The sequence below is a fragment of the Pan paniscus genome, chromosome 16 (assembly GCF_029289425.2).
Source record: "Pan paniscus chromosome 16, NHGRI_mPanPan1-v2.0_pri, whole genome shotgun sequence".
Taxonomy (NCBI): Eukaryota; Metazoa; Chordata; class Mammalia; order Primates; family Hominidae; genus Pan; species Pan paniscus.
Genome location: NC_073265.2, coordinates 45,089,543 through 45,116,568, shown reverse-complemented (window position 1 = coordinate 45,116,568; position 27,026 = coordinate 45,089,543). Strand labels below are relative to the sequence as shown.

Below are 27,026 nucleotides of genomic sequence, written 5' to 3'. Positions count from 1 at the left end.
ATGCTTATGCGTCTTTTTAATATTGTTTTGGATTATGATGGAGATATTCATGTTTACTTCCTATTTCCAGTTTTTAGCTCACTAGCCATAAATGCTTAAGAAGATACATAGGAATAATCCTTTGCTTTTATATGAGGCTTTATAGCTCCAAAGCACTTTTGAATCCATATCTCATTTAATATCAAAAAAACCTTGTGAGGCTAGGTAGAACAAGTATTTTTATTTTAAGATAAGGCTTAAAATTGTTTAGTGCTTGGCTTACTACTAATAGAAAAATTACCTAAAGGCCGGGTGCAGTGGCTCATGCCTGTAATCCCAGCACTTTGGGAGGCCGAGGGGGGAGATCACGAGGTCAGGAGATGGAGATCGAGACCATCCTGGCTAACATGGTGAAACCCCGTTTCTACTAAAAATACAAAATAATTAGTCAGGCATGGTGGCGGGTGCCTGTAGTCCCAGCTGTTCAGGAGGCTGAGGCTAGGGAATGGCATGAACCCAGGAGGCGGAGCTTGCAGTGAGCCAAGATCGCACCACTGCACTCCAGCCTGGGCAACAGAGCGAGACTCCGTCTCAAACAAAAAAAAAGAAAAATTACTTAAAATTAGCAGCAGATGAATAGATTTTAATTAATTATTAAAAGACCAACATAGCTTAAATAATACTAAAATTATGTAATAAATTAATAATATTAAAATAATATATATAAATTAAACCAAATAAATTTAATTTTGTTCTCTTTTTTAACATTCTGAATTGGCTTTTGATAACCTTTTTGGGCTTACCTTCCTGTTATTCAAAAATATTAATCGACCCTTGAACAGATAGCTGGCAAAATGCATGTTCTGGGGCTTAGAAATATCATGTGGTCCAGGGCCAGGCACAGTGATCCCAGCACTTTGGGAGGCCAAGGCGGGTGGATCACCTGAGGTCAGGAGTTCGAGACTAGCCTGGCCAACATGGAGAAACCCCATCTCTATTAAATATACAAAAATTAGCTAGGCATGGTGGTGCATGCCTGTAATCCCAGCTACTCAGGAGGCTGAGGCAGGAGAATCCTTTGAACCTAGGAGGAAGAGGTTGCATTGAGCTGAGATGGTGCCATTGTACTCCATCCTGGGCGACAAGAGCGACACTCCGTCTCAGAAAAAAAGAAAGAAATATCATGTGGTCCAATTTAATGTCCTACTCTTTCACCAGTTTTTACATAGAGAAAAGCCCTATATAGTGACACATTTCCTAAAGAGCGGGGCAAAAGAAATGACCAGTTAGTGGTGATCCCTGAGAACTGATCGTTATTCCTTTTGATGTTATAGCCTGACAGTGATAGATTTTAGAAGGAGAAAATATTGTGTCACATATTTAGGAAATAAAGTATAAATTGACTTTTACAAGAGAATATTTTAAATATCCATTGATGTTAGAAAACATGGTAACAGACTGACTTTGATTATTTTAAAATTTGTGTGTATTGTTCTTTATTTACTCTACCAAAAAAGGAAGATCCAAGATTGAAAATTCCAGCCCATCTGAGAGGAAAGACATCACTTGATACTTCCAATGATCTAGGGCCTTTACCTGTAAGTGTATAGAAATGCTAACCATCTAACTTGGCTATCTCAAATATTTTGCATTTTCGGGTATAGTATTTCTTTATCATCTATAATTAATATTATTATTAAAATGTTGATACCTTCTAAGAATGGAATGGAATATGCAAGTTAAATTAACCATACAACCAGTGCTATTTTTCTGTCCATTCATCTACGACCCTATCCTAAAATAATTGAAATACATTTTAAATTATAGCCAGGATGGGAAGAGAGAACTCACACAGATGGAAGAATCTTCTACATAAATCACAGTATGTGCAGTGCGATTTTTCATTATGTTATTTTTTGTAATAAATTTTATGTGTGAGAAAGTACATCTTTTCTCTTTTTCTTCCCTTCAGATATAAAAAGAACACAATGGGAAGATCCTCGGTTGGAGAATGTAGCAATAACTGGACCAGTAAGTCTCTCTGCCAGTGTGCTCTGATGGGACTGTCCGCTCACCTGTCTCTTCAAGAGCAGATAGTCACGGGCATAACCCTACAGGCATTGAGAGGAAAGCACATTGGCCATTCTCTCCTCTCCCCCATTTCCCATACTCCAAGTCTCAGTTATTTGAAAAGATTCTATAACGTCATTATCCTTACCCTACGCAATAGCAGTGGGGGGACAAGTGAGCCAGACAGTCAGAATGCTAAGGCAGTGTGGGCTGCTGAGCTCAGGCTGGTGCCTCCCACTGTCTGAACAAGAATGATGACAGTCCTCCACAAATCAGAGAGGAGCAGAGAGTGTATGCAGATGAGGAAGCAGCAGCACCCTATCCACTCCGGGGTCATTCTTAAATTTTTTTATAGAAATCAAGCCAGGCTCACACCTGTAATCCCAGCACTTTGGGAGGCCAAGGCAGGTGGATCACCTGAGGTCAGGAGTTCGAGACCGGCCCGGCCAACGTGGTGAAACCCTGTCTCTACTAAAAATGCAAAAAAAATTAGTTGGGCATGGTGGCAGGTACCTGTAGTCCCACCTACTTGGGAGGCTGAGGCAGGAGAATCACTTGAACCCAGGAGGCGGAGGTTGTGGTGAGCTGAGGTTGTACCACCACACTCCAGCCTGGACAACAGAGCGAGACTCCATCTCAAAAAAAAAAAAAAAAGAAAAAGAAATCATTGTAAATGCCCAGTATGTAAGACACATCCACACTTAAGTATAAATATTACCACTTATGATAATTGTACTACTCTTGAGTCAGATTGATAGGAAAATTATCCTTTTTTATAGCTGCTTTTTCCATTTTATTCAGATTTTGTTTTCTAATTCATAAAAATAAATAAAACTGAAGATACCATTTTTTATTACTATTTACTGTCTCAACATGTAGTCCTTTAATGGCTCAAAAAGTCAACTCCTTGGAGTTCAAGGAAAAAGTACGCTTTTCACATTGTCCCTTTAATGGAGAAATCACTTTGAAAGTCTCTTTAGAAATGGAAATTTTTGTTTCTAATATTTCTCTACCTGGAAGAAATTTCCTATTTCTGGCATGCTGCATTTTAAGAATATTGCATAATGAAAATTACAGCCATAGGAATTGCTGAATACAATTTTATCTTAAACAGAGAAATTAAATATTTTAAAGTTTAAAGTTTTGTATTTGTTTTTCTTCTAATTAAACTTTTCTTTCCAAATATTTTTCTTTTAATGCCCTTATGTTCATAAAATACAACAAATAAAAATTGTTCCAGAATAAAAACAACCTAAACTTCTTTATTTTTCCAAAATTTCCAACTAAAGGCAGTGCCCTACTCCAGGGATTACAAAAGAAAGTATGAGTTCTTCCGAAGAAAGTTGAAGAAGCAGGTTAGTGATGTTTGTAATAAATACTTAAGAGTCATCAATATATAGATGGAAAGTAATGGGAAATGTTTTTTACAGTAATAATTTGTTCTATATTTGTAACAACTTTGAGTGAACAGTTTTTCCTAGAGAAAGGATGCTCATTTTTTGAGTAGCTGTGATATATCACTACAGACCATAATTAGTTTATGTCTTTATTTTTCAGTATATTTTATAATATAGAAAAATGGCATTTAAAGTTTGCTTTCCAGAGCTCTAACCTGGTGTATCTAACCTGGTGGGGTTTATGGGGCTTGATCTTTGTAGAATCTGAGCAAGAGTGGGTCAGGAAATTATCTTCTGGCCTAGTCTTTGACTGTGTTAGAGGACTGTCTGGATTTTTTTATGACTTTGTTGTTTTCCAGCGAAAGTCATTCATTCTCTACGGCTTCAAATGTAATGTCTCTGCATAATTTAAAAATACAATCATGAGTGGAACTGTGCTCTTGTGACTTGTCTCCTTATGCTTATCAGTTATGTTCACTACACTTTTTCCCATCGCCACAAATGCAATATGTTTGGAACTAAACTCATCATCTGGCCATCTATTTCATTCCTGTTGGTGTCTACTAGTTTTAACGCCTCTCTTACTTGCTCATCCTGTCCTCCTTTGTCTGCAGTTTAGGAATACTACCACTAGGTGGCCATATTGGGTTATACTTTCTTGCATTCTAAGCCAGAAGCTGGCTTTCACAAAGATTCAAGATGCTGGGTGGGCTACCTCAGAGTTTCACCCAAATTTTTAGCAAAAAGAAAACATGATAGTTTTTTTAGTGTAAACATTTTATGCCTTAATAAAATCCTTAAATATCATAAACTTTCTAAACTCATTTTTAAGGATAATTTTGTGGGCCAGGTGCAGTAGCTCATGCCTGTAATCCCAGCACTTTGGGAGGTCGAGGTGGGTGGATCACTTGAGGTCAGGAGTTCAAGACCAGCCTGGCCAACGTGGTGAAACCCCCGTCTCTACTAAAAATACAAAAATTAGTTAGGTGTGATGGCGCACACCTGTAATCCCGGCTACTCGGGAGGCTGAGGCAGGAGAACCGCTTGAACCCAGGAGGCAGAGGTTGCAGTGAGCCAAGATCACGCCACTGCACTCCAGCCTGGGCAACAGAGTGAGACCCTGTCTCAAAAAAAAAAAAAAGAAAAAAGAAAAAAAGAATAACTTTGTGTCAAAATTTCCCTGGAAATTTGTTTTCTACTTCTAGACTTTGGGATTTTAAATGTTTGCTGATTTATTGTTCTGCTAAATATTTTCATTGTTAATGAGAATACGCTGGAGGAATAGAAGCACTAGCTTCTCCATTTGCCACTCTGAGTGGTTGAAACATGTTGTAGTATCTAATTATTAATGTCTTCCAGGCAGCAGGAGATGGGAGACAATGCCATTACAGGCCTCAAAATACAAAAAAAAAAAACCATGATAAAAGCAATTATATTTGTTGATCTCTCATTGCATACCAGGCATTCTTCTTAGAAGTTTACATATGTTATTCATTTAATGTCTACAATAACTCTGTAAGGAAGGGACTACTATTACCTTTCACAGATGAGGAAACTGAGGCACAGAGAGAATAGGTAATGTGATCAAGTCCCATGGTTATTAAGTAGAAAAGCTAAGTGGTCTAGCTCCAGATCCCATGTTCCTAAGCAACATGACATGTCATATTGGTGACTAAGAGAATTAAGAGAGAAATTAATTAATTTGTATGGAAATTACCCAGAATGCAACAAAGGTATGTAAGGGGATAAACATATAAAAGAAAGGTTAAAAGACATGAAGTCACCCCAGAAGGAGGGGACCAAGATCATGAAGAGGAGAAGGCTAAGAATATGAATTCTCACATTAATAAAAAGGCCCAAGCAGTACTTTAAAAATAAAATCTGTATCTAGACACATCATAGCAAAAGAGCAGAACACTTAGAATGTAAGAACGTGTAACACCAAAACAGAAATAAAGAATATTAAAAACACCAGGTGCAGTGGCTCATGCCTGTAATCCCAGCACTTTGGGAGGCTGAGGCAGGAGGATTACTTGAGCTCAGGAGTTCAAAGCTGCACTGAGCTATAATCATGCCACTGCACTCCAGCCTGAATGACAGAGCAGTACTCTGTCTCAAAAAAAAAAAAATTGAAAACCGGTGCTTGAAAGCCGTGCACTGTCTTTAACCTTTTCCTCTTCCTTATCCTCAACATCTTGTAGTTAGGAATAATGATGGCTAATAATTACCATATGCCAGATACTGTGTAAGCATTTTTAATGCATGGAGTTGAAACAACTCCATGTGGGTAGCTATCATTATTATTATCCCTATTTTATAGATGAGGAAACTAATCCTTAGAAGAGACATGTAACCTGCCCAAAGTGTCACTCCTAGTGAATGGTGGAGTCAAGATGTGAACACAGGACCAGATTCCAGAATGCATGCACTTGTCTACTACTCAGTTCAAACACTGAAGTTCTCTTGTACCCCTCTCTTCTTCCACTACCATTGCTCCTTCACAGGTCCCTCTGTCTTCTCTCACTCAGCTATTCCAGGGGTCTTTAACTGACCAGTGTGCCTCTTGTTTCTCCTCTTTAAAACCACCCTTTACACCCTGTCCCGTCAGCTTCTGAGAACCCAGCAATCTGACCGTGTGGCTCCCCAACCCAGAAACTCTCTTCTTAACTGCATTCACACTGTCCACCCTCTGGCCCCAGACTACGTTTTTGCATTTTTTCCCTATAATCCCTGCTTTCTTTCCCTTCCTCTCCCTTCTTCTCCTTCTGTGCCCTCTAGGTATTAAATATATCAGACCTCTCATGTATGCTGTTCCTCCGTCCTTCCCTCCCTTTCTCTGTCTAAAGACTTCCTCTCAAAGCCTTCTTGATTGCCTCATTTGAAGTCAACAGCTCAGTCTTTTATGCCCTGCAGAACATTGCTTCCATCTCTGTCATCAGCAATTGTCCTCCTATTTTAAGTCTCAGAATTAGCAGCATTTACACTTGTTTTTCACATATACGCCAGATGAGAAACTCCTTGAGGAAGCAAGGACATCTTACCCTATGTTTTTATTCCCTTTATTCCCCATCGTTGGCCCTACTACGATACCACCTGGCCCAGAGTAGGCCTTTGATAAATGCTTACCTGCACCAGCTGCCTAGTATCCAGTCTAAAGTTGCTTTTCTGCAAGCTTACCATTTTTTTAATGACATAAGCAGTATAGGAAACTGCTCATATCATGCTTATATTGCTTTTATCAACTGCTTACATCATTATGTTTCTATAGGGCTTTCCATTTTCCCTAAATAAATTGAAAATGAAGTTGATTTTTTTTCCTTAGAGCTAACCTTCTTTTTTGGAGGTGACAGAATATTGATGGCATGTTTTCTCTTACTGGTTTCCCCTGGAAATTTGCCCATGAGGTACTGAGGAATAAAATATTTAGATATATCTTTTGTAAAATTTACAATAAGTTCTGCCTAAAGCATAGTTGTGTACATTTGTCACATAAGCAAAGAATGTACAAAAGATTAGTGAGGCAATGTAGCTCCATTAATTAAGAGCACAGACTCAGGAGCTAAGACTTTCTTAAGTCGTCTTCTTCAGTTTTATGTGTAAAATGAAGACAATAATAGTAGCTTTCGCATAGTGTTGTTATAAGGTTAAACACGTTAACCTGCCATTCCAGGGGACCCATGCCTGGCTGTATTAGTCCGTTTTCACGCTGCTGATAAAGACATACCCGAGACCGGGCAATTTACAAAAGTAAGAGGTTTATTGGACCTACAGTTCCACATGGCTAGGGAGGCCTCACAATCATGGCAGAAGGCAAGGAGGAGCAAGTCACATCTTACATGGATGGCAGCAGGCAAAGAGAGAGCTTGTGCATGGAAACCATTAGATTTCGTGAGACCCATTCACTATCATGAGAACAGTGCGGGAAAGATCTGCCCCCATAATTCAATCACCTCCCACCAGGTTCTTCCCATGACACATGGAGATTGTGGGAGTTACAATTCAAGATTAGATTTGGGTAGGGACACAGCCAAAACATATCACTGGCACAGTCTGTAAATGTCACCATCTGTTAATGAGTGAAGCAAGATAGACTCCAGGGAGGAAAGTAGAGGTAGGGAAAAGCCTGAACAGACAGGCACAACAGCTAGCAGGCAGTGGCTATCCTACAGGTCACAGAACGGTGTTCATTGGAACTTAATATGAAAAGGACTGTTAATGAAATGCCTTCATGGGGGCATTACCATCACCATCAATTGCTTCTTTAGGCCGGGTGCCATGGCTTATGCCTGTAATCTCAGCACTTTGGGAGGCCAAGGCGGGAGGATTGCTAGAGCTTAGGAGTTTGAGACCAGCCTGGGCAAGATGGCAAGACCTCAAAAACTTTAAAAATTAGTCAGGCATGATGGCATGCACCTGTGATCCAGTTACTTAGGAATCGGAAGCAAGAGGATCACTTGAGCCCATGAGGTCGAGGCTGCAGTAAGCCATGTTCACGCCACTGCACTCCAGCCTGGACTACAGAGCTGTCTCCAAAAACAAAAGCTTCTTCAGATGTAAAGAAGTCTATATTACTAAGTGATTAGAGAAAATGCAGGAACTGTCTCATACCATAGAGGAAACCAAGACAATATATCTAGTTGTGTTTTCCCTGAGTATATTACGTAAGGAAAAAGAGACTTGGACACGGTGTAGAGGGAATGTTATAACTTTATGAGAGATAGGTTTGTTATTATGTTGAACTGATTTAAACAGTAAGTCTCTCCTCTGGATTTTCAGAATGACATTCCAAACAAATTTGAAATGAAACTTCGCCGAGCAACTGTTCTTGAAGACTCTTACCGGAGAATTATGGGTGTCAAGAGAGCAGACTTCCTGAAGGCTCGACTGTGGATTGAGTTTGATGGTGAAAAGGGATTGGATTATGGAGGAGTTGCCAGAGAATGGTTCTTCCTGATCTCAAAGGAAATGTTTAACCCTTATTATGGGTTGTTTGAATATTCTGCTACGTAAGTACCTTTACAATGATTATCGGCAGAAAAAGAAAAATCACTGTTTTAAAAGTAAGAGTCGGCCGGGCGCAGTGGCTCATGCCTGTAATCCCAGCACTTTGGGAGGCCGAGGCAGGCAGATCACAAGGTCAGGAGATCGAGACCATCCTAGCTAACACGGTGAAACCCCGTCTCTACTAAAAATACAAAAACTTACCCAGGTGTGGTGGTGGGTGCCTGTAGTCCCAGCTGCTCGGGAGGCTGAGGCAGGAGAATGGCGTGAACCCGGAAGGCGGAGGTGAGATCACGCCACTGCACTCCAGCCTGGGCAACAGAGCGAGACTCCTCTAAAAAAAAAAATTACCATTTTAGCCGTTTTAAATATACAATTTAGAGTCATTACATACATTCACATTGTTGTGCTGCCATCACCCCTATCCAACTCTAGAACTTTTTCATCTTCCCAAAATGAAACCCTATACCCAGTAAGCACTCGCTCCCCATTCCCTGGCAGCCACCATTCTGCTTTCTGTCCCTATGAATTTGACTCCTCTGGGTACCTCACATAAGTGGAATCATTCAATATTTGTCTTTTTGTGACCAGCTCATTTCACTTAACATGATGTCTTCAGGGTTCATCCATGTTGTAGCATGTATCAGAATGTCCTTCCTTTTTAAGGCAGAATAATATTCCATTATTTTTGCATATAATGCTTTGTTTAGGCTGGGCGTGGTGGCTCATGCCTGTAATCCCACCACTTTGGGAGGCCGAGGCAGGTGGATCACAATGCCAGGAGTTCAAGACCAGCCTGACCAACATAGTGAAACCCTGTCTCTACTAAAAATACAAAAATTAACCAGGCATGGTGGCAGGCGCCTGTAATCCCAGCTACTTGGGAGGCTGAGACAGGAGAATCACTTGAACCTGGGAGGCGGAGGTTGCAGTGAGCTGAGACCGTGTCATTGCACTCCAGCCTGGGCGAGAGCAAGACTCCATCTCAAAAACAAACGAACAAACAAAACTTTGTTTATACATTCATCTGCCAAAGGACATTTGGGTTATTTCCACTTTTTGACAGAAATTACTATTTTTAAAACCATTAAATCCAGTGGAGGAATGTGGTTCTAACAGTGGTAAACAACTCGTAAAGGAGGAAGATTATTTGTAATTATTTGTCATATTAAAGTTTTTCAAATGAAGTATTTAAATGGGGTTGTCTTTACAGGGACAATTATACCCTACAGATAAATCCAAACTCTGGATTGTGTAACGAAGATCACCTCTCTTACTTCAAGTTTATTGGTCGGGTAGCTGGAATGGCAGTTTATCATGGCAAACTGTTGGATGGTTAGTATTAAGTATAAACTTTTTACAATGTAATTACCTGTTTTCTTTCACTTGGTAATCATCCTAAATGTATTTGGTTTTTTGCAAGGTTTTTTCATCCGCCCATTTTACAAGATGATGCTTCACAAACCAATAACCCTTCATGATATGGAATCTGTGGTATGTCTTTTTCACTTATAGTATAGACAAAGTATAATTTAACAAGCAACTTGAACATTTTGAAGAATTTGCTTTTAATGACATGGAAATTAATATATTATCATGTTTCAAAATACAAATGAACTTTTTCCTCAACATTTTATTATGAAAATTTTCTAACATATAATAAAGTTGGAAGAATTTTACATTGGACAGTTGTATATCTACTGCTCACAATTGCTTTTTTCTAGATTTACTTTATCACATACCTATCTGTCTATCCATCAGTCTATCTTAGTTTCTTCATGCATTTCAGAGTAAGTTATAGATAACATTAAACATCCCACTAAATACTTCAATAGGTTATACCAAGTTATTTGTCTTTTGAATCAGTATTTGCATTATGATCTTTTATGATGAATGTTTTATATATACACATATATATATATATATATATTTTTTTTTTTTTTTTTTGGAGACAGAGTGTCACTCTGTTGCCAAGCTGGATGCAGTGGCGTGATCTTGGCTCACTGCAACCTCCGCTTTCCAAGTTCAAGCAATTCTCTGCCTCAGCCTCCTGTGTAGCTGGGACTACAGGCGTGCACCACCACACTCAGCTAATTTTTGTATTTTTAGTAGAGACGGGGTTTCACCGTGTTCACCAGGATGGTCTCAGTCTTTTGACCTCGTTATCCGCCTGCCTCAGCGTCCCAAAGTGCTGGGATTACAGGCATGAGCCACCGCACCTGGCCAAATGGTGTATATTTTTTAAATGGCAGTCGAAAGGCAAAGCGTTACGGTTAGGCTCCTAGAAAAAAACAGAAGCCCAAGGATTAAACCCCGGACTGTAGCCGTGTTGTTTCCTGTGCTGCTGAATAGCCTCATACAATGTGTGTACACGTGAATTCCAGGACATCTTCCTTAGTACCAAGTTCATTTTTTATTCTTTTCTTATTACATATTAACAGCACAAACAGTGTGATTCTTTATAAATCATAAGATTGCACAGTTACTTGAGTTGGTTCATTGAGCCTCTATATTTATTAAGAGATTTTTCTTTAACTCGGGCTGGGTATAAACAATGGCCTCTTCATAGCTACTTAAACATTTCACAGTTAGTGCCAGACACGGGGGTGTGCAACTGTAATCCCAGCACTTTGGGAAGCTGAGGCAGGTGGATCACTTGAGGTCAGGAGTTTGAGACCAGCCTGGCCAACATGGTGATACTCTGTCTCTACAAAAAATACAAAAATTAGCCAGGCGTGGTGGTGCGCGCCTGTAGTCCCAGCTACTTGGGAGGCTGAGGTAGGAGGATCACTTGAGCCAAGGAGGTCGAGGCTGCAGTGAGCCACAATCACCCCACTGCACTCCAACCTAAGGGACAGAGCGAGACCCTGTCTCAAAAAAAAAAAAAATTAAATTAAAAAATAAAAATAAAACATTTAACACGAAGTCACATAGGCATATGAGGAATGTGGTAAGTGCTCCTGGATATCCAGAGAAGTTAGGTTTTATCTGAAAACTTCTGTATTCATTCCTTTAACTGGATGATAAAATCTGTACCTCCACTGCTTCCACATAAACATAGATTCTAAACTTTTAAGTAGGCACCAATTGATTGATTGATTGATTGATGCATTTTTACTCTTGCCCTTACCTGTCATCCATCTCTTTTTGTAATACACACACATACACACATACATTTTTGTTTATATATGTGTGTAAGTAAAGGATGTCCATCTCGCCTCTCATCTTTTACCCAATTATTCAGACCCTCCACATACTGTTTTCTGCAATTTCAGATGTGTTATAGATACAAATTTTAAATATGTAATTTTTCCCATCTAGGATAGTGAATATTACAATTCCCTAAGATGGATTCTTGAAAATGACCCAACAGAATTGGACCTCAGGTTTATCATAGATGAAGAACTTTTTGGACAGGTTTGTGAATTTTGATCAGTTAAAATGGCACATAAATTGTGAAACAAATGTTTAGATGTTAATACGTACACTTAATACATTCCTAGGCTCTGTTTTTACATTCATTTCCCAGTAACAAAAGCTGTCTCTGAGCAAGAATTTGTACTTTCTTTAACATTTGACTCGTTCCATATTTATTTTAGTAAAACTAGTATTTTAAGTTTTCTTAGCTTTTAACTTTTGACTGGACTTAATTTAAAACACCAAGTTTCTCGTATAACTACAATATGTATACTTTTTAAATTTTTCTTGCTAAAATAACATATCAAGTTATTGTGTTTAATTTTAGACACACCAACATGAGCTGAAAAATGGTGGATCAGAAATAGTTGTCACCAATAAGAACAAAAAGGAATATATTTAGTAAGTATTTTATTAGTAAGTATTTTATTGGATATAATTTTGTACTTTATTCCAAAAAGACTCTTCTTACCATCTTTCTCTGTCCCCTTGTCCAGGATCTCAGTGTTCTTTTTCTCTATCACAATGCAGTAGCAAGCACTCATATTCAGCTTTTACCTTGGGCTCAGCTAGCCTTTAGTTTTTGTTTCTAACTAGAATAATTGTGCCTCAGAATTTTGTCTTGGTTCACATGAAAATGAAATGTTGTTTCTTTTTAGTCTTGTAATACAATGGCGATTTGTAAACCGAATCCAGAAGCAAATGGCTGCTTTTAAAGAGGTATTCATTTTCTTTTATTTGCTCTTCCATAATGTCACAGTATAACCTATAAGTTTCAAATATTAGGCCTCGTCACATCTGAGAAAAATAAGTATATGGCTTGTTTTGTGAAATCATTCTAAATTATATTTTTATATTAACTAAATATTCCATTCAGTCATTCAAGAAGTCTAGACAATAAACATGGACAGGTCCCCTTTCCCCCAAGCCTTTTCCCTATTCCATTCTCTTCACTTTAGGACAGCAAAAGAACAAGAGTGCTTTAGGGATAGTATAACATATTGTTTGTTTTTCTAAATAGGATCACCTTACACATTTTGTTTTGTGCCTTACTTTCTTCTTTTTTTTTTTTTTTTGAGCGCGGAGTGAGTCACTTTGTCACCCAGGCTGGAATGCAGTCGCGTGATCTCGGCTCACTGCAACCTGCACCTCCCAGGTTCAAGCAATTCTCCTGCCTCAGCCTCCCGAGTAGCTGGGATTACAGGTGCCCGCCACCACGCCTGGCTAATTTTTGTATTTTTAGTAGAGACATGGTTTCACCATGTTGGTCGGGCTGGTCTCAAACTCCAGACCTCAAGTGATCCATCCACCTTGGCCTCCCAAAGTGCTGGGGTTACCAGTGTGAGCCACCGTCCTCGGCCTACTTTCTTCTTTTATCAGATATTTATTGGGGATATTTACATGTGAAGACATATAGCTGCCTTTCTTTGTGGCTATATTTTATTCAGAATATAAATTAAAAAGTTACTTAAATTTTTCCAATTGGTAGACAGATTGTCAGAGCACTCATTTCTTAAGCTAACTTACAATCTTCTGTTAAATATGTATCTGGCTGGGCATGGTGGCTGACGCCTAAAATCCCAACACTTGAGGAGGCTGAGGCGGGAGGATTGCTTGAGCCCAGGAGTTCGAGACCAACGTGGACAACATAGGGAGACCTTATCTCTATAAAAAATTAAAAATTTGGGCGCGGTGGCTCATGCCTTTGATCCCAGCACTTTGGGAGTCCGAGGTGGGCAGATTGCCTGAGTTCAGGAGTTTGAGACTAGTCTGGCTAATGTGGTGAAACCCCGTCTCTACTAAAAATACAAAAAAATTAGCCGGACGTGGTGGCGTGCACGTGCAGTCCCAGCTACTCGGGAGGCTGAGGCAGGGGAATTGCTTGAACCTGAGAGGCAGAGGTTGCAGTGAGCCAAGATTCCATCCTGGGCAACAGAGCGAGACTCCCGTCTCAAAAAAAAAATTAGCCTGGTGTCATGGCATGTGCTTATGGTCACAGCTACTTGGGAGGCTGAGGCTGGAGGATCACTTGAGCCTGGGAAGTCGAGGCTACAGTCAGCTATGAGCTATGATGGCACTACTGCACTCCAGTCTGGGCTACAGAGTGAAACTTTGTCTCTAAAGTGTGTGTGTGTGTGTGTGTGTGTGTGTGTGTGTGTGTGTGTGTCACATACTTTTTCATAAATTCAGTATTGAGTACTATGTGTATGGTGCTGTACCAGGCCAAAAGACATAGGTCCTGTTATTAAGGGATGTATGATGTAAAGAGTGAAATGAACAGAGGCAAGCATAAAGTGCTAGGTGAGCACAGAAGAGAAGTACAAACCAGGGAGGGGCAAAGGAAGGGACAAAGGACTAGAGGGATTGGCCAACCATGGAGAAGAGGGAAATGCAGTTCTAAGCAGCAGGAGCAGCGTGTGTGAAGTCTGGCAATAAGGTAGGCTGTACCCACAGGCAGTTGAGTATGCTGGGTGAGAGAATGCAAGAGGGAAACAATCAGCCTGCGGAGCTAACAGACCAGCTTATACAGGGCCTGTGTGTGAAGTGGTAGAGTTCGGAGTTTTCTCTGAATTTCAATGAGGGAGAAGGAAGGTAGCATTAAAGGCTATTAACCAATAAGACACCAAGATTCAATTTATGTTTTAGATCATTCTGGAAGTGCTATGTAGAGCAAGTTAGAGGAGAGCCAGACTAGCAGCAGAGACTTCCCAGCAGAGTTGGGAAAGTGCTACAGTAATCTTGGTGAGAAATGGTAAGGAATTAAGGGAATGGTGAGGGAGTTGAGATAGGATTGGTAAGGGAATGAAGATAGTGGTGGTGTTCAGAGCTGCATGTGCATTTGAATGGCAATCAGAAAGGGAGACTTAAAGGATAGAGATGTATGGATTTGGGGATCATCTGCCTAAGTGTAGTGAAGCTGTGAACTCGATACAATGGAAAATGTGAAAGGGCTGTGAAAGTGGATGGCCTCACATGTGGAGAGAGACCTGGGAACACCAGCATCTTAACTGTTGTTTTGAATGGATGGTTTATGAATGGACAGTTTAGGGCACGGGAAAAAAAAAAAAAAAAAAACAGAACAGGAGACTGCAAAGGAAATAAGGAAATTAACAGAGGCAGACAAAAAGGTATCAAGAGTAGACAGAGTTTCAATAGCAAAGATGGTTTTAATCATATCATACTGCAAATAAGTCAAATATGATAAGGAATTAAATATGTTTATTAGATATAGCTGCAAAGCCATCTTTGACTTTTTCCAGAACAATTTCAAGGAAGCTGTAGTGTAGAAGTCCGATTGCAGTGGGTTGAGGGGTTAGATGGGAGGTGAGTGAATGGATTTGGTAAGTGCATAATACTGTCAAGAACTTGGCTGTGAAGGGAAAAAGAGAGTCATTAGTTTTTGTTTGTTTGTTTGTTTGTTTTGCTTTGTTTTAAAGGTAGGTATGGGTTGAGCAAATTTAAATGCGTACAGAGTGAGCCAATAAAGAGAAAGAGATCTAGTGAGATGACCTCCCTGAGGAGCAGGTGAAGCACAGGTGCAGGCCTAGCCTGAAAGAAGAGGCTGCACTGCGGTGGGAAGGAGGCCATGATGGGTGTTGGTGATGGTTGGGACGCAGGGATGGAGAAGCTTGAGGGAGTTCCATTGTGCATAATTGCCTCTTTTCCCTCAAATAGAACTTACACTTACCTACTGTAAAGAAGGGGTGATGTGGAGGCTTGAGAAGGATGGGAAATTTGTTTTTTGTTGTTGTTCTTGTTGTTTTGAGACAGGATCTCACTTTTTGCCGAGGCTGGAATACCTCAGCCTCCCCAGTAGCTGGGACCACAGGTTCACACCACCATGCCTGGCTAATTTTTGTATTTTTTTGTAGAGACGGTGTTTCACCATGTTTCCCAGGCTAGTCTCAAATTCCTTGGCTCAAGCAGTCTGCCCACCCGGCCTCCCAAAGTGCTGGGATTACAGGAATGAGCCACTGTGTCTGGCCACAGGAAGTTTTTAAAGTAGCCACTTTGAGGAATAAATGAGAGAGAACAGACTGTGCACATGTACATTTTCTGGCCAATATTGAGATCTCAGTGAAGAGCCCGTGATTGTGTAGTGGTAGAAACTTGTGTGGATGTGGGATTCCTCCAGTAGCATCCAGAAGCTGAGGCATAGGAAAGGCCATTGGCCCTGCCCATCAAGTTTTTAAATACATCTTTTTTCTAGGGATTCTTTGAACTAATACCACAGGATCTCATCAAAATTTTTGATGAAAATGAACTAGAGGTAAGACATAACATTTTATGTTGAAACAGAAATTTTGAACCCATTATTTTCCTTGTTTATAATTTGACATTTCTTATGTAGCTTCTTATGTGTGGACTGGGAGATGTTGATGTGAATGACTGGAGGGAACATACAAAGTATAAAAATGGCTACAGTGCAAATCATCAGGTTATACAGTGGTTTTGGAAGGTAATTTGAAACTTCTATTTTTATAACTTACTTTTTGATAGATTGAATCATATTTAAGTCAACTCTTGATTAACACTATACTGGTGGATTACATTTAACTGATACAGAAAAATATACAGACCAGAAAAAATTATCTTTGATTTTATACTGTATACATGCACCTTCTGGGTATGTAACTATTACTAGGTAAGTAAAATGTTCAGAAGATAGTAAGTGGAATGACAGGCTGAGACAGGCACTTAGTTTTCTACTAAAGTAGGGACTGAAAGAACTTGTAATAACCTGCAGGGTATTCCTAGGGACTCCTGGGTGGCTCTTTTAAAATTTCTCATAGAGAAATATGTATGCCATTCAATCATATTAATATAATGTGTTTTTTGAGATGGAGTCTCGCTCTGTCTCCCAGGCTGGAGTGCAATGGTGCCATCTCGGCTCACTGCCACCTCCACCTCCCATGTTCAAGCAATTCTCTTGCCTCAGCTTCCCGAGTAGCTGGGATTACAAGCATGCACCACCATGCCTAGTTATTTTTTTTGTATTTTTAGTAGAGACGGGGTTTCACCTTGTTGGCCAGGCTGGTCTCAAACTCCTGACCTCAAGTGATCCACCCACCTCAGCCTCCCAGAGTGCTGGTATTATAGGCATGAGCCACTGCACCCAGCATATAATTTTTAAAAGTCATGAGTCACATCTCAAGAGAAATTTTGTTACTTCACTAGGTTATAATCCCATTCTAAAAAGTTGACATGTAGCCTTAGAAATAAAGTTTTCAAGAACTTTATAAACCATCTATAAACAAAAATTTAACTGAAAGAAACATCCACATCTAGTAAGGGATTATTAATATTCTAAATTCCGATAGCTTATGTTTCAGGATAATTTGTTTACCTCTTTCCCAGTGCTGTTCCCTAAATGATGTTTTTATCTTATTCAGGCTGTTTTAATGATGGATTCAGAAAAAAGAATAAGATTACTTCAGTTTGTCACTGGCACATCTCGGGTGCCTATGAATGGATTTGCTGAACTATACGGTAAGGATTTTCCATAGATCATTAAAAAAATGGAATAATGCCTATTGTCTTTTTCATGGCTGACGAATCCTCAAGCTTCCATCATTTACTAACACTTAGCTTAATTTTAAAAAGAATTAAGATTTTGAAAGTGATACCATTAGGGACACTGGAGTAGGCTAAAATATATTTACACCTTCTAATCAGATAATAAAGGGGAAAACTGGAAACATCAAATGACTTGAGTCACTTTCCGTTCTTTAACTTCAAATTCTATGCCCAATATGCATCAGTTACAGAAAAAGCATTACCTTGGCCGGGAGGGGTGGCTCCCACCTGTAATCCTGCACTTCAGGAGGCCGAGGCAGGCAGATCACTTGAGGTCAGGAGTTCAAGATGAGCCTAGCCAACACAGTGAAACCCCGTCTCTACCCAAAAATACAAATATTAGCCGGGCTTGGTGGTGCACACCTGTAATCCCAGCTACTTGGGAGGCTGAGGCAGGAGAATTGCTTGAACCCAGGAGGCGGACGTTGCAGTGAGCCAAGATCACACCACTGTAGTTCAGCCTGGGCGACAGACTGAGACCCTGTCTCAAAAAAAAGAAAAAGCATTACTTCTAATGTGATAGTTCAGGATAGCATTTGAAGTTTCACAGAATATTACTAAGTGTATTTTTAAAAAAATAAAAACAGAGTCATGGTTGAATACCTTTAAGGAAATGCTGGACTAAACAAAGGTAAATGGATTTCTTCAGGACTTCTGTAGAACCTTTACTGTTAGAAGAAAACAAAGCATTGTTTCCCAAACTTATTTGATCATGAAATCTTTTTTTTTTTTTTTTTTTCAAGATAGGGGTGGAGAATCTCATTAGGCTACTATTTTTCATTTCTTGGGGGAGGCAGCAGGACTGGGAAGACTACATATCTCTTGATTTTCAGAATAGTTAATGCAGTTTTCGGTAAAGTAAGATTCTATGTATTCTATCAAATTATTTTCCAGTTGGTGTATAAAACTGGAAGTGTGTTTTGTTTAAAAGTGCCATTTCTGATGTAGATTACAGCAACTTTTCTCATATTGATTCATATTCTGTTTATTGGAATGATATTTACTTGCTTTTAAGGAAACCAAGAATCCAAGAATAAATCTTTTAGAAAGGATGTACCTAAAGTGGGAGGCCTACTCAGAACAATGAGTAAGATTAGGATTGTCCTGGGGACTACAAGTCGGGACTGCTGCCTAGGAAATTGCTAAGCTGAATTTTTTGTGCAAATAGAAGCTGACCATCTGATGGGATAGCTAAACCTTTCTTCTCCATGGCAAATCTGGTCAGCTTGCCAAGCCTCATTAATATGAGTTTGCAGAACTGATCAAGCAGCTGCTACCTCTCTACCTAGAGTAACCACTCAAAGTGATTAGCTTTGCCAGTAAGCAATTCAGTCATTCTTTGCCTAATTGGACTTGATAGCCTCTTTCTTTTTCATGGTTTCACCTGACTCCCCTTCCTCCATCTTCTCTACCTTAACAAGTTAGTAGCGAAAAATGAAGGCAGGGCAAACAAATGCCCCTTTCCATCTCTGGCCTCTCTTCTCTCTTCTATGTAACCCAGCCCTATAGCCATCCACTGATTTCATGCACTGTTTGAAATTTGGGGCAAATATCCCACACATAGAGCCAGAGTTGTTTGTGTTAGAATACAAAGTCAAATTCTTAGAATACAAAGTCAAATTCTTATGTATTTATAGGAAGAAGTTATTTCAAAATGTTAAAATTACAATATTAGATAGCCAATAAAAAGTATGTTAAGTTGGCTGGGTGCGGTAGCTCACGCCTGTAATCTCAACACTTTGGGAGACTGAGGCAGGCAGATCACCTGAAGTCAGGGGTTTGAGACCAGCCTGGCCAACATGGTGAAACCCCATCTCTCCTAAAAATACAAAAATTAGCTGGGTATGGTGGCACACTCCTGGAATCTCAGCTTCTTGGGAGGGCTGAGGCACGAGAATCATTTGAACCCAGGAGGCAGAGGTTGCACTGAGCCGAGATCATGCCATTGTACTTCAGCCTGGGTGACAGAGTGAATGGCTTGTGGCCAGGAGTTCAAGACCAGCCTGGGCAACATAGTGAGACCCCCATCTCTACAAAATGAATTTTTTTAACAGTTAGCCAGGCGTGGTGGTGCACACCTGTAGTCCTGGCTACTCAGGAGACTAAAGCAAGAGGATCACTTGAGCCCAGGAGCTTGAGGCTACAGTGAGCTCGAATCGTACCACTGCACTCCAGTCTGGGTGACAGAGGGATACCCCATCTCTAAAATATAAATAAATAAACCAGATTAGTTCCCTGTGTGTGTGTAGGTTCTACACTAGAAAAAGTTTTGATATGCCTGGAGATCCTTGTAGAGAGTAAATGAAACCAAATAAATTCTTCCTTATAGGTTCAAATGGACCACAGTCATTTACAGTTGAACAGTGGGGTACTCCTGAAAAGCTGCCAAGAGCTCACACCTGGTAAGCAGTTGTTTGGACCTTGATAGAACAAAGCCTCAGAGAGTGAGGTTCCTCTGTTAGTCTAGCCACAGCAGGGCTAGTCTCCTCTGTGTTATGTCGGTGGCAGGTATGGATTATGGGTAAGAAGGAGTTGGTGACACCCAACGAACAGGTGTTTTGTTACCAAGTTGGCCCAAGCTTGAAGTCCAGGTAGCTGAAGATCAGAGAGACCCATCTAAACTGAGTGATGAGTGATGGGCTGTCCCAAGACGGGCTAGAACATTCCATTTTGGAGGTTGAAGTGGCAGAGAACTCAGACATGTGGAAGATGTGGTGGGGGCAGCACTCCACAAGGAGTTGTGCAGAGTATCCATGCCCAGAACCCAGTCCTACGTCTTACTTCTACCCCTGGTGAAAAGACGTATTTTGGTGTTGTTGGAACATACTCATCATGAATAGCAGCATTGCTCTGTTTGCTGTGGTGGTACTTGCTTTGTCAGTGTCTTTCATAACCACTTCCTCTCTGTTCTTTCAGTTTTAATCGCCTGGACTTGCCACCTTATGAATCATTTGAAGAATTATGGGATAAACTTCAGATGGCAATTGAAAACACTCAGGGCTTTGATGGAGTTGATTAGATTACAAATAACAATCTATAGTGTTTTTACTGCCATAGTTTTATAACCAAAATCTTGACTTAAAATTTTCCGGGGAACTACTAAAATGTGGCCACTGAGTCTTCCCAGATCTTGAAGAAAATCATATAAAAAGCTTTTGAAGAAATAGTATGACAACTTATTTTCAATCACTTTTAAATAATGTGTTGCATTTACACAGTTGTTTCATTCTGTCTTTAGAGTTAGGTGCCTGCCTAAAGCCAGGCACCACCACACCTGGCTTTAGAGTTCACACAATAGGATATAAGTCCTGTATGACTTAAATAGTGAATTTTGTCCTTAACATTTACCTCTTGTATAGTATCTGCCAGGCAGTTTTTTCTTAAACTACTGAGATGATAACTGTGAAATATTTGTGATACGTGTCATGTGTGAAAAGTTTGATGCATTTTGAGATGGAAAACTGAAATTTGGAAAAAGAAATACTTTACTATTGAGTAAACTACAATATATTTAGTGCTACTCGCAGCTATTTATTATTTTGTAGACCTGCCTTATGCACCTTACTGCCTAGATTTTTGGGAAAAAACTTTGGAAAGTGTGTTACCTATATTTCTAGCCAACTAACTCACAGAAAAACTGTTTACTTCTTCACTTTCAAAGTATTTGGCTTTTGTTAATATGCAATTTTTACTAAACAGATGGTTCATAAGACATATGAAGCAAATTCATATTTGCAATGGGTAAAAAGTATTAAAGCCTTTCTCTTGCCTGCATATCCTATTGACCATTGGTATAGTCATCACTTTTTCATATTTTAGTGTAGTTAGAAGAATTCCTTCTTCAAACATTAAAGATCCACAAAGCAGTATTTCTAAATATGCCTTGAAGAACTAAATGAAGTGTATAGCACTTGCCTTTACTAGATATTCTTTACACTTGTACAATTATGTAGTAAATGTATGTTTACAGGGTTTATCATGTTTACAGATTAAGCTAATTTCTGTAGTCGCATTTTTATATTTTTAGTATCACTCTAGTAAAAAAACCAAATAATTTGTTTAAAATAACCAAAGAGTTGTTATAATGCATAATTTGTATTAAATTTATTACTATTTCTTATGCCTTTTAAAATACTGTTTACTATGAAGACATTATTTTTAATTACAAATCCAGAATTCTGTAGGCAAAATGCTACAGTTCAAATCTTCCTTTAACCAAACTGAAGTACATAAAGACCATGTACATGTATTCATCGAACGTTTATTGAATGCTGCGTGCCTAGCGCTGTGCTATGCTCTGGGGTAAGAGTTGTCAGCTTCAGAGAAGCTGAGTCCTGATCCTCAAGGAACTTGCAAATGTGTCGATGAATTTGTAAAACAATCAAAAGTAGGCGTAAGCAGAATAAGGCAAAAGGGAAAGTGTTCTAGGTTCCAGCACACCTGCAAAGATAAAGTGTGCCAAGACTGTATTTATATTTCATACTTATATTGTTTCATCCTTATATTGGAATGATTATATAGAAAATGCTCTTAAAAAGATTAAACCTATGTCTCAGTATGGTATCTTGGTGATTTAGGAATAATTGTAAATATATGTTATGAATCTTCTTAAATATATATATATATACACACCCTGTGAGAACTGTAAAAAGTACCTCTGGTTCTTGGTTTAAGTTTGTTGGGGTATAACATGATGAGTACTCATTAGCACCTGATAGAAATCTGAACTGTGACAGTAGCAAAACCACTTTCTACTTTCCAAACACCACAGCATCAGCATGGTTTAGGGGAAGCAATTCACAGATTTATGTACCCTGCGTTTTGTCTTCACCATTGTCAACCAGCAGTCAAGGATGAGCACCAGGTATAGTCCTGGTTTGATATCTCACCAGCCATGTGAACTGAAGCAGCTTACTTAACCTCTCTGGATTCATATTTCTTCATCTGTCAAATGAGAATAATCATGCCCACCCTCATTGTCATGCCAGATTGTCAGAAGTTCCAGACAGATAAGAAAGCAAAAAGTACTTTGTAAAGTGTTATACAATCAGAAGGTGCTTTGTGCTGAGCGTCAGATTGTGTCAAGTCAGGTGTGCAAATTGACCACACTCCCAAAGAATCATTTAAAAGTAAAGTGACTTCTAAGAGACAAGGAAGTAGGAACATTTCTGATATTAAATATATAAATAATATGGATACACGTGTATATCTGTATATGGATCTTACCATCATAATTCATTTTCTTCATATCAGCAAAGTAATAGTAATGTGGGCCAATGCATTTTGGAAATGTCCTCATTATGTAGAATGGAATGTGAAAATTATTTTTGTTAAAACAGGATTTTGCCACAATTATTTAAATAGTATGTTTGTGAACTATCTAAGCATGAGAAAATACAAAGCTTTCTTTGTATCTGGCTGATACTCATTTGGATGATTCTGTGACTCATAGAACATGATGTTAAATGAGACCAGACTCACTGCCACCAGTCCCCAGCTGCAGACCTTCATCCCCTTCATCTCCCACTAGGGGCTCGTGGTCTGGAAGAAACATGTATCAAGCAACGCAGCCCCTTATCCCAGATAGAAAACTGTCTCAAATGCATTCTACTGCGGGACAGTCAGTAGGATCATTTTCATAAAGCAAGGACATCATATGTTTCTAGAAATTATAAGCATATAACTTTAGCCTACAATCTCTTAGTAAAAATTTTTAACAAAATTGTATTACAAATGCATTTCATCAGAACTCAAATTTAAATGGTGTTTGTTCTGGGTTTTTATTTATAATGCTGAAGTTATTCCATATAAGTATCAAGTTAAACACGATTCATTTTGATTATAAACTATTTGACTTTTTAAAATCTTCTGACAGTAAATATATATATCAAGATTGATGTATCAAAATTTATTGCACACTTTAAAGTGTAAAATCATTTTTTAAAATCTTGAATCCACAAATAAAGTTCTATTCTGATTTTAAAAAACAAAACAAAACTGTGGTTCATTATAAAATAGGAGTGTTTCCAAGTCAGTATGCTGGGTGATGTCTTCTGGTCTAGTTCCTCACAGCAACACGTTAAATTTTCAATGCAATCCTAAACTTATTACCTGATGAACTAACATGATTATAAACTCTCAACCACAGATAATTAATTTCCACTTTACAAAAAGGTCGTATTGCATAAGTCTGGTTGTTAGTGAAATAGCCAGAAGATAAAAATAATAGCTAAAAATGGACTGGATTTCAGGCATCTTGCTGCTCATCAAAGAAGCCATTCTTGTAGCCAACCACTATTTACAACATCATTTCTATGAGAAAAAGAGTTCGGAGTGTTAATTCAGAACGAAGTGTCTTTTCCTCCTTCCTCTCAGGCATGAGAATTAGTTTCCCAGTTAGAAGGGAATCCACTCCCACCCACTCAAGCCAGCCTGGGAAGGTGCTGTTCCAGCCCCGTTTCTGCCATAATCCAGGCCATAGCTTTTAATTTTGGGGACCTAGGCCATGGCCCTCTGCTTCCATCTTTCCTGTTCTAGCCAACTCGGGCAGCAGCTAGCCCACAGCATGCCCCACCTGTACAAGAAGTCCTTGCTTTGCTGTCCATCACGGCAGACATTTATTTTACAAATGATATTAAACTAAGGTATTAGAATGTCAGGACCTCACTATGAAAAAAGAGACTTAGTAGATTTTTGTCTTTTTCCTTGAAAGTTAAAGCCTATCACCACACTAGCCTCCTCTTTCTGTTCCACTCATCTCTTCCCCTGCAATGCATCATATGCAGTCCCTCCATCACAATCAGTGTTTCCTTTTTACCACACAGATTTGATCAGGTTACTGTACCGCCAAAAAACCTGAGAGCTCCCCAGAGCCAAAAGCATGAAGCACAAACCCGTTAGCATGGAGGTTCGCATGGAATGCAGTCCATCCTCAGCCTAAGGTCTCAATTCCACCTTCCATCATACCTCACTCAGGTGCCCTTGGTTCCCCTCCAAATCAGAGTCCTTCCAGCCCCTAATCACTGCAGACTCCAGTGCCACCTGAATGCTTTCGCTTCTCATGTCTACTTGATAAGTCACTCCACTTTCTGGACACAGTGGAACCGTGCTGTGGCCTCAGCAGTTGGTATATACTAGTGCGGATGACACTGCATTACAATTCTTTATTTACATAATTCTGTCCTACAGACTTCTGGGCAGTTTGAGGACAAAGACAATTATGTATCCATCTTTTTCATATGTTCATTTCCCAATGCAAATATTTGACGAATTTGAGCTTAAACGTACTGTTTGTGTATAGAATCCATTTAGGAGCATGGTGTGCCTGGAACTGCAATAATGTGCAGGAGCTCTGTATTTAGGTGGACATTGGGGACTACGTAAATATTCAAGCAGAGAGGGAGCTTGATTGAGATCCTGCTGAGTGCTGGATTCTGCAGTAAACACTTTATGTGGATCTCATTTAATCTTCATAAAAACTCAGTGAGACAGGTTTTATAGGCTCAAGGACAAGTAATACACCTAAGGCCACACAGCTTGTAAACTCAGTGGATTTATGAACCACAACAAAGAAAAGCTATGGAATCCAACAAATTACCAAGATGTATCCGTTTTCTTGGGCTGCACAACAAATTGCCATAAACTTAGCAGCTAAAAACAATACCCATTTATTATCTCAGATTTCTGTAGGTCACAAGTGTACATGGTCTTAGCTTAGGGTTCTCTGCTCAGGGTCTCACAAAGCCAAAATCATGGTGTCTGGGCTCTTGCCTGCATCCAAGATCTTTCCGATTATTGGCAGAATCCAGTTCCTAGTAGCTGCAGGTCTGAAGTCCTTGTTTTCTTGCTGGATGGCAGCTGGGGGGCACTCTTAACTTTCAGATGTCACCCACATTCCTCATGGATTGGCCCTCTCTCCCTCTTCAAGCCAACAATGCCTCTCATGCTTCTAATCTCTGATTTCCCATTCGGCTGCCCTTTTCTGCCACCAGACGGAGAAAGTTCTCTGTGTTCCAAGATTTATTTGAATAGATCAGGCCCACCTGAATAGTCTTCCTTTTTGGAAATTGACTGTACTGGCCAGGTGCAGTGACTCACGCCTGTAATCCCAATACTTTGGGAGGCCAAGGCAGGCAGATCACCTGAGGTCAGGAGTTTGAGACCAGCCTGACCAACATGGCGAAACCCTGTCTCTACTAAAAATACAGAAATTAGCCAGGCGTGGTGGCGCGTGCCTGTAATCCCAGCTACTTGGGAGGCTGAGGCAGGAGAATCACTTGAACCCGGGAGGCGGAAGTTGCAATGAGCCAAGATCGTGCCACTGCACTCCAGCCTGGGTGACCAGAGTGAAACTCCAACTCAAAAAAAAAAAAAACACGAAAAAACCATCTCAGAGAAAAAAAGAAAATTGTACCATAGGCACAGAACACAGTCATGGGACCAAGATCTTATCACGTTCATAAACAGCATAGATTAGGAGGATGAGATATTTCCTAGATCATTACTAGAAAATCCTGCCTTCCACACAAGATAAAGGCTAAGGATAGAAAAGTTAAAGATTATGGAGGTTCACCTTGAAAAACACTTATATATATCTAATTTTATAATGTGCGTTCATTTTTCCACTCTTTGTCAATGAAAGGCCAGCTAAATAAACTAATGCTAACAACAGCCGGTAAGATTCCACTTCAGCAGCTATAAATTCACAAGTCACTACTCTCAGATGAGCCATCAATTCGTATTTTTCTCAATACCAGAAGGTTGCAATGGCCTGAAATTATATTCAACTCATCCTTACAATCTTGCTTCTTATACAAGCAGAAATGAAAAGCCATAATTGCTCCTTTTATTGGGAAGGTTGGTGTCTTTCCAGTGAAATCATGGTCAGGATTATAAGGTGGGTCCAAATCAGACTAGAGCCATGATGGGAAGAAAGCAGTTCACAGCCCAGAGCTGCTGAACATTCTCTGCAGATGTGTTTAGAACTGCTTTAAATCTCTGGAGAGATGTGCAAGGGAGGGCCTCCAAACGCCCAAGTAAATGAAAGTTCCTGTGCAATCACATGACCCTGGAACAAAGTTTTTTCTCCTGGTGAAATTAACCAAAGATTAAAGCCATAACTATAGGCTCATGAGTTATACTCTATTCATTATTTAGGTCCTGACTTAAGTTCTCTTCTGAAAAATAATCAATTATTATAAAGGCAAACATCATGCCTTCTTAAAAGTTGTTTTTCTGTAACAAGAATATTTTATAAATGAGAAATTCAAGCATATTTTCTCAAACTAATAGGAGGTAATGAGCACAGTGAACTAAGATAATCTCAGTTTAAACAAACAGGATTTTCACTGATGTTGGACTTGAAAACACTATCCAGATTAATGACTTTGTTAATACCCAGTCACTGGGCATAAGTCCAAGTGTAGCATAAATATTCTTCCAGACTTGATGACAGTGAAATATTCTATGTTTAGCTCTCCGAAGGGATAACTAAGTTCTCAGTGATTGATGGATGGCAGCCAAATAGGTTCGCTTTTTTAGTATTGCTGTTTGTTGGAATGGGGTCATGCTTGTGAATAGATGGTG

At 39.5% G+C, this 27,026-nt stretch overlaps 1 protein-coding gene across 2 annotated transcripts in view; it reads left to right on the top strand.

Moving 5' to 3' along the window:
- NEDD4 (NEDD4 E3 ubiquitin protein ligase) overlaps positions 1–23,438 on the top strand; it is a 165,041-nt gene extending 141,603 nt beyond the window's left edge. For both annotated transcript variants that reach the window (XM_003827870.5, XM_003827871.6), the window contains 15 exons: positions 1,497–1,577; positions 1,807–1,861; positions 1,952–2,010; positions 3,339–3,404; positions 8,223–8,452; positions 9,661–9,782; positions 9,871–9,941; positions 11,769–11,864; positions 12,193–12,266; positions 12,524–12,584; positions 16,075–16,134; positions 16,216–16,323; positions 17,258–17,354; positions 19,771–19,843; positions 20,358–23,438. In XM_003827870.5, the coding sequence (XP_003827918.1) occupies positions 1,497–1,577; positions 1,807–1,861; positions 1,952–2,010; positions 3,339–3,404; positions 8,223–8,452; positions 9,661–9,782; positions 9,871–9,941; positions 11,769–11,864; positions 12,193–12,266; positions 12,524–12,584; positions 16,075–16,134; positions 16,216–16,323; positions 17,258–17,354; positions 19,771–19,843; positions 20,358–20,460 (1,356 nt within the window). In that variant the 3' untranslated portion in view covers positions 20,461–23,438. The remainder of the gene's footprint in view (positions 1–1,496; positions 1,578–1,806; positions 1,862–1,951; positions 2,011–3,338; positions 3,405–8,222; positions 8,453–9,660; positions 9,783–9,870; positions 9,942–11,768; positions 11,865–12,192; positions 12,267–12,523; positions 12,585–16,074; positions 16,135–16,215; positions 16,324–17,257; positions 17,355–19,770; positions 19,844–20,357) is intronic.
- The last annotated feature ends 3,588 nt before the right edge of the window (positions 23,439–27,026 follow it).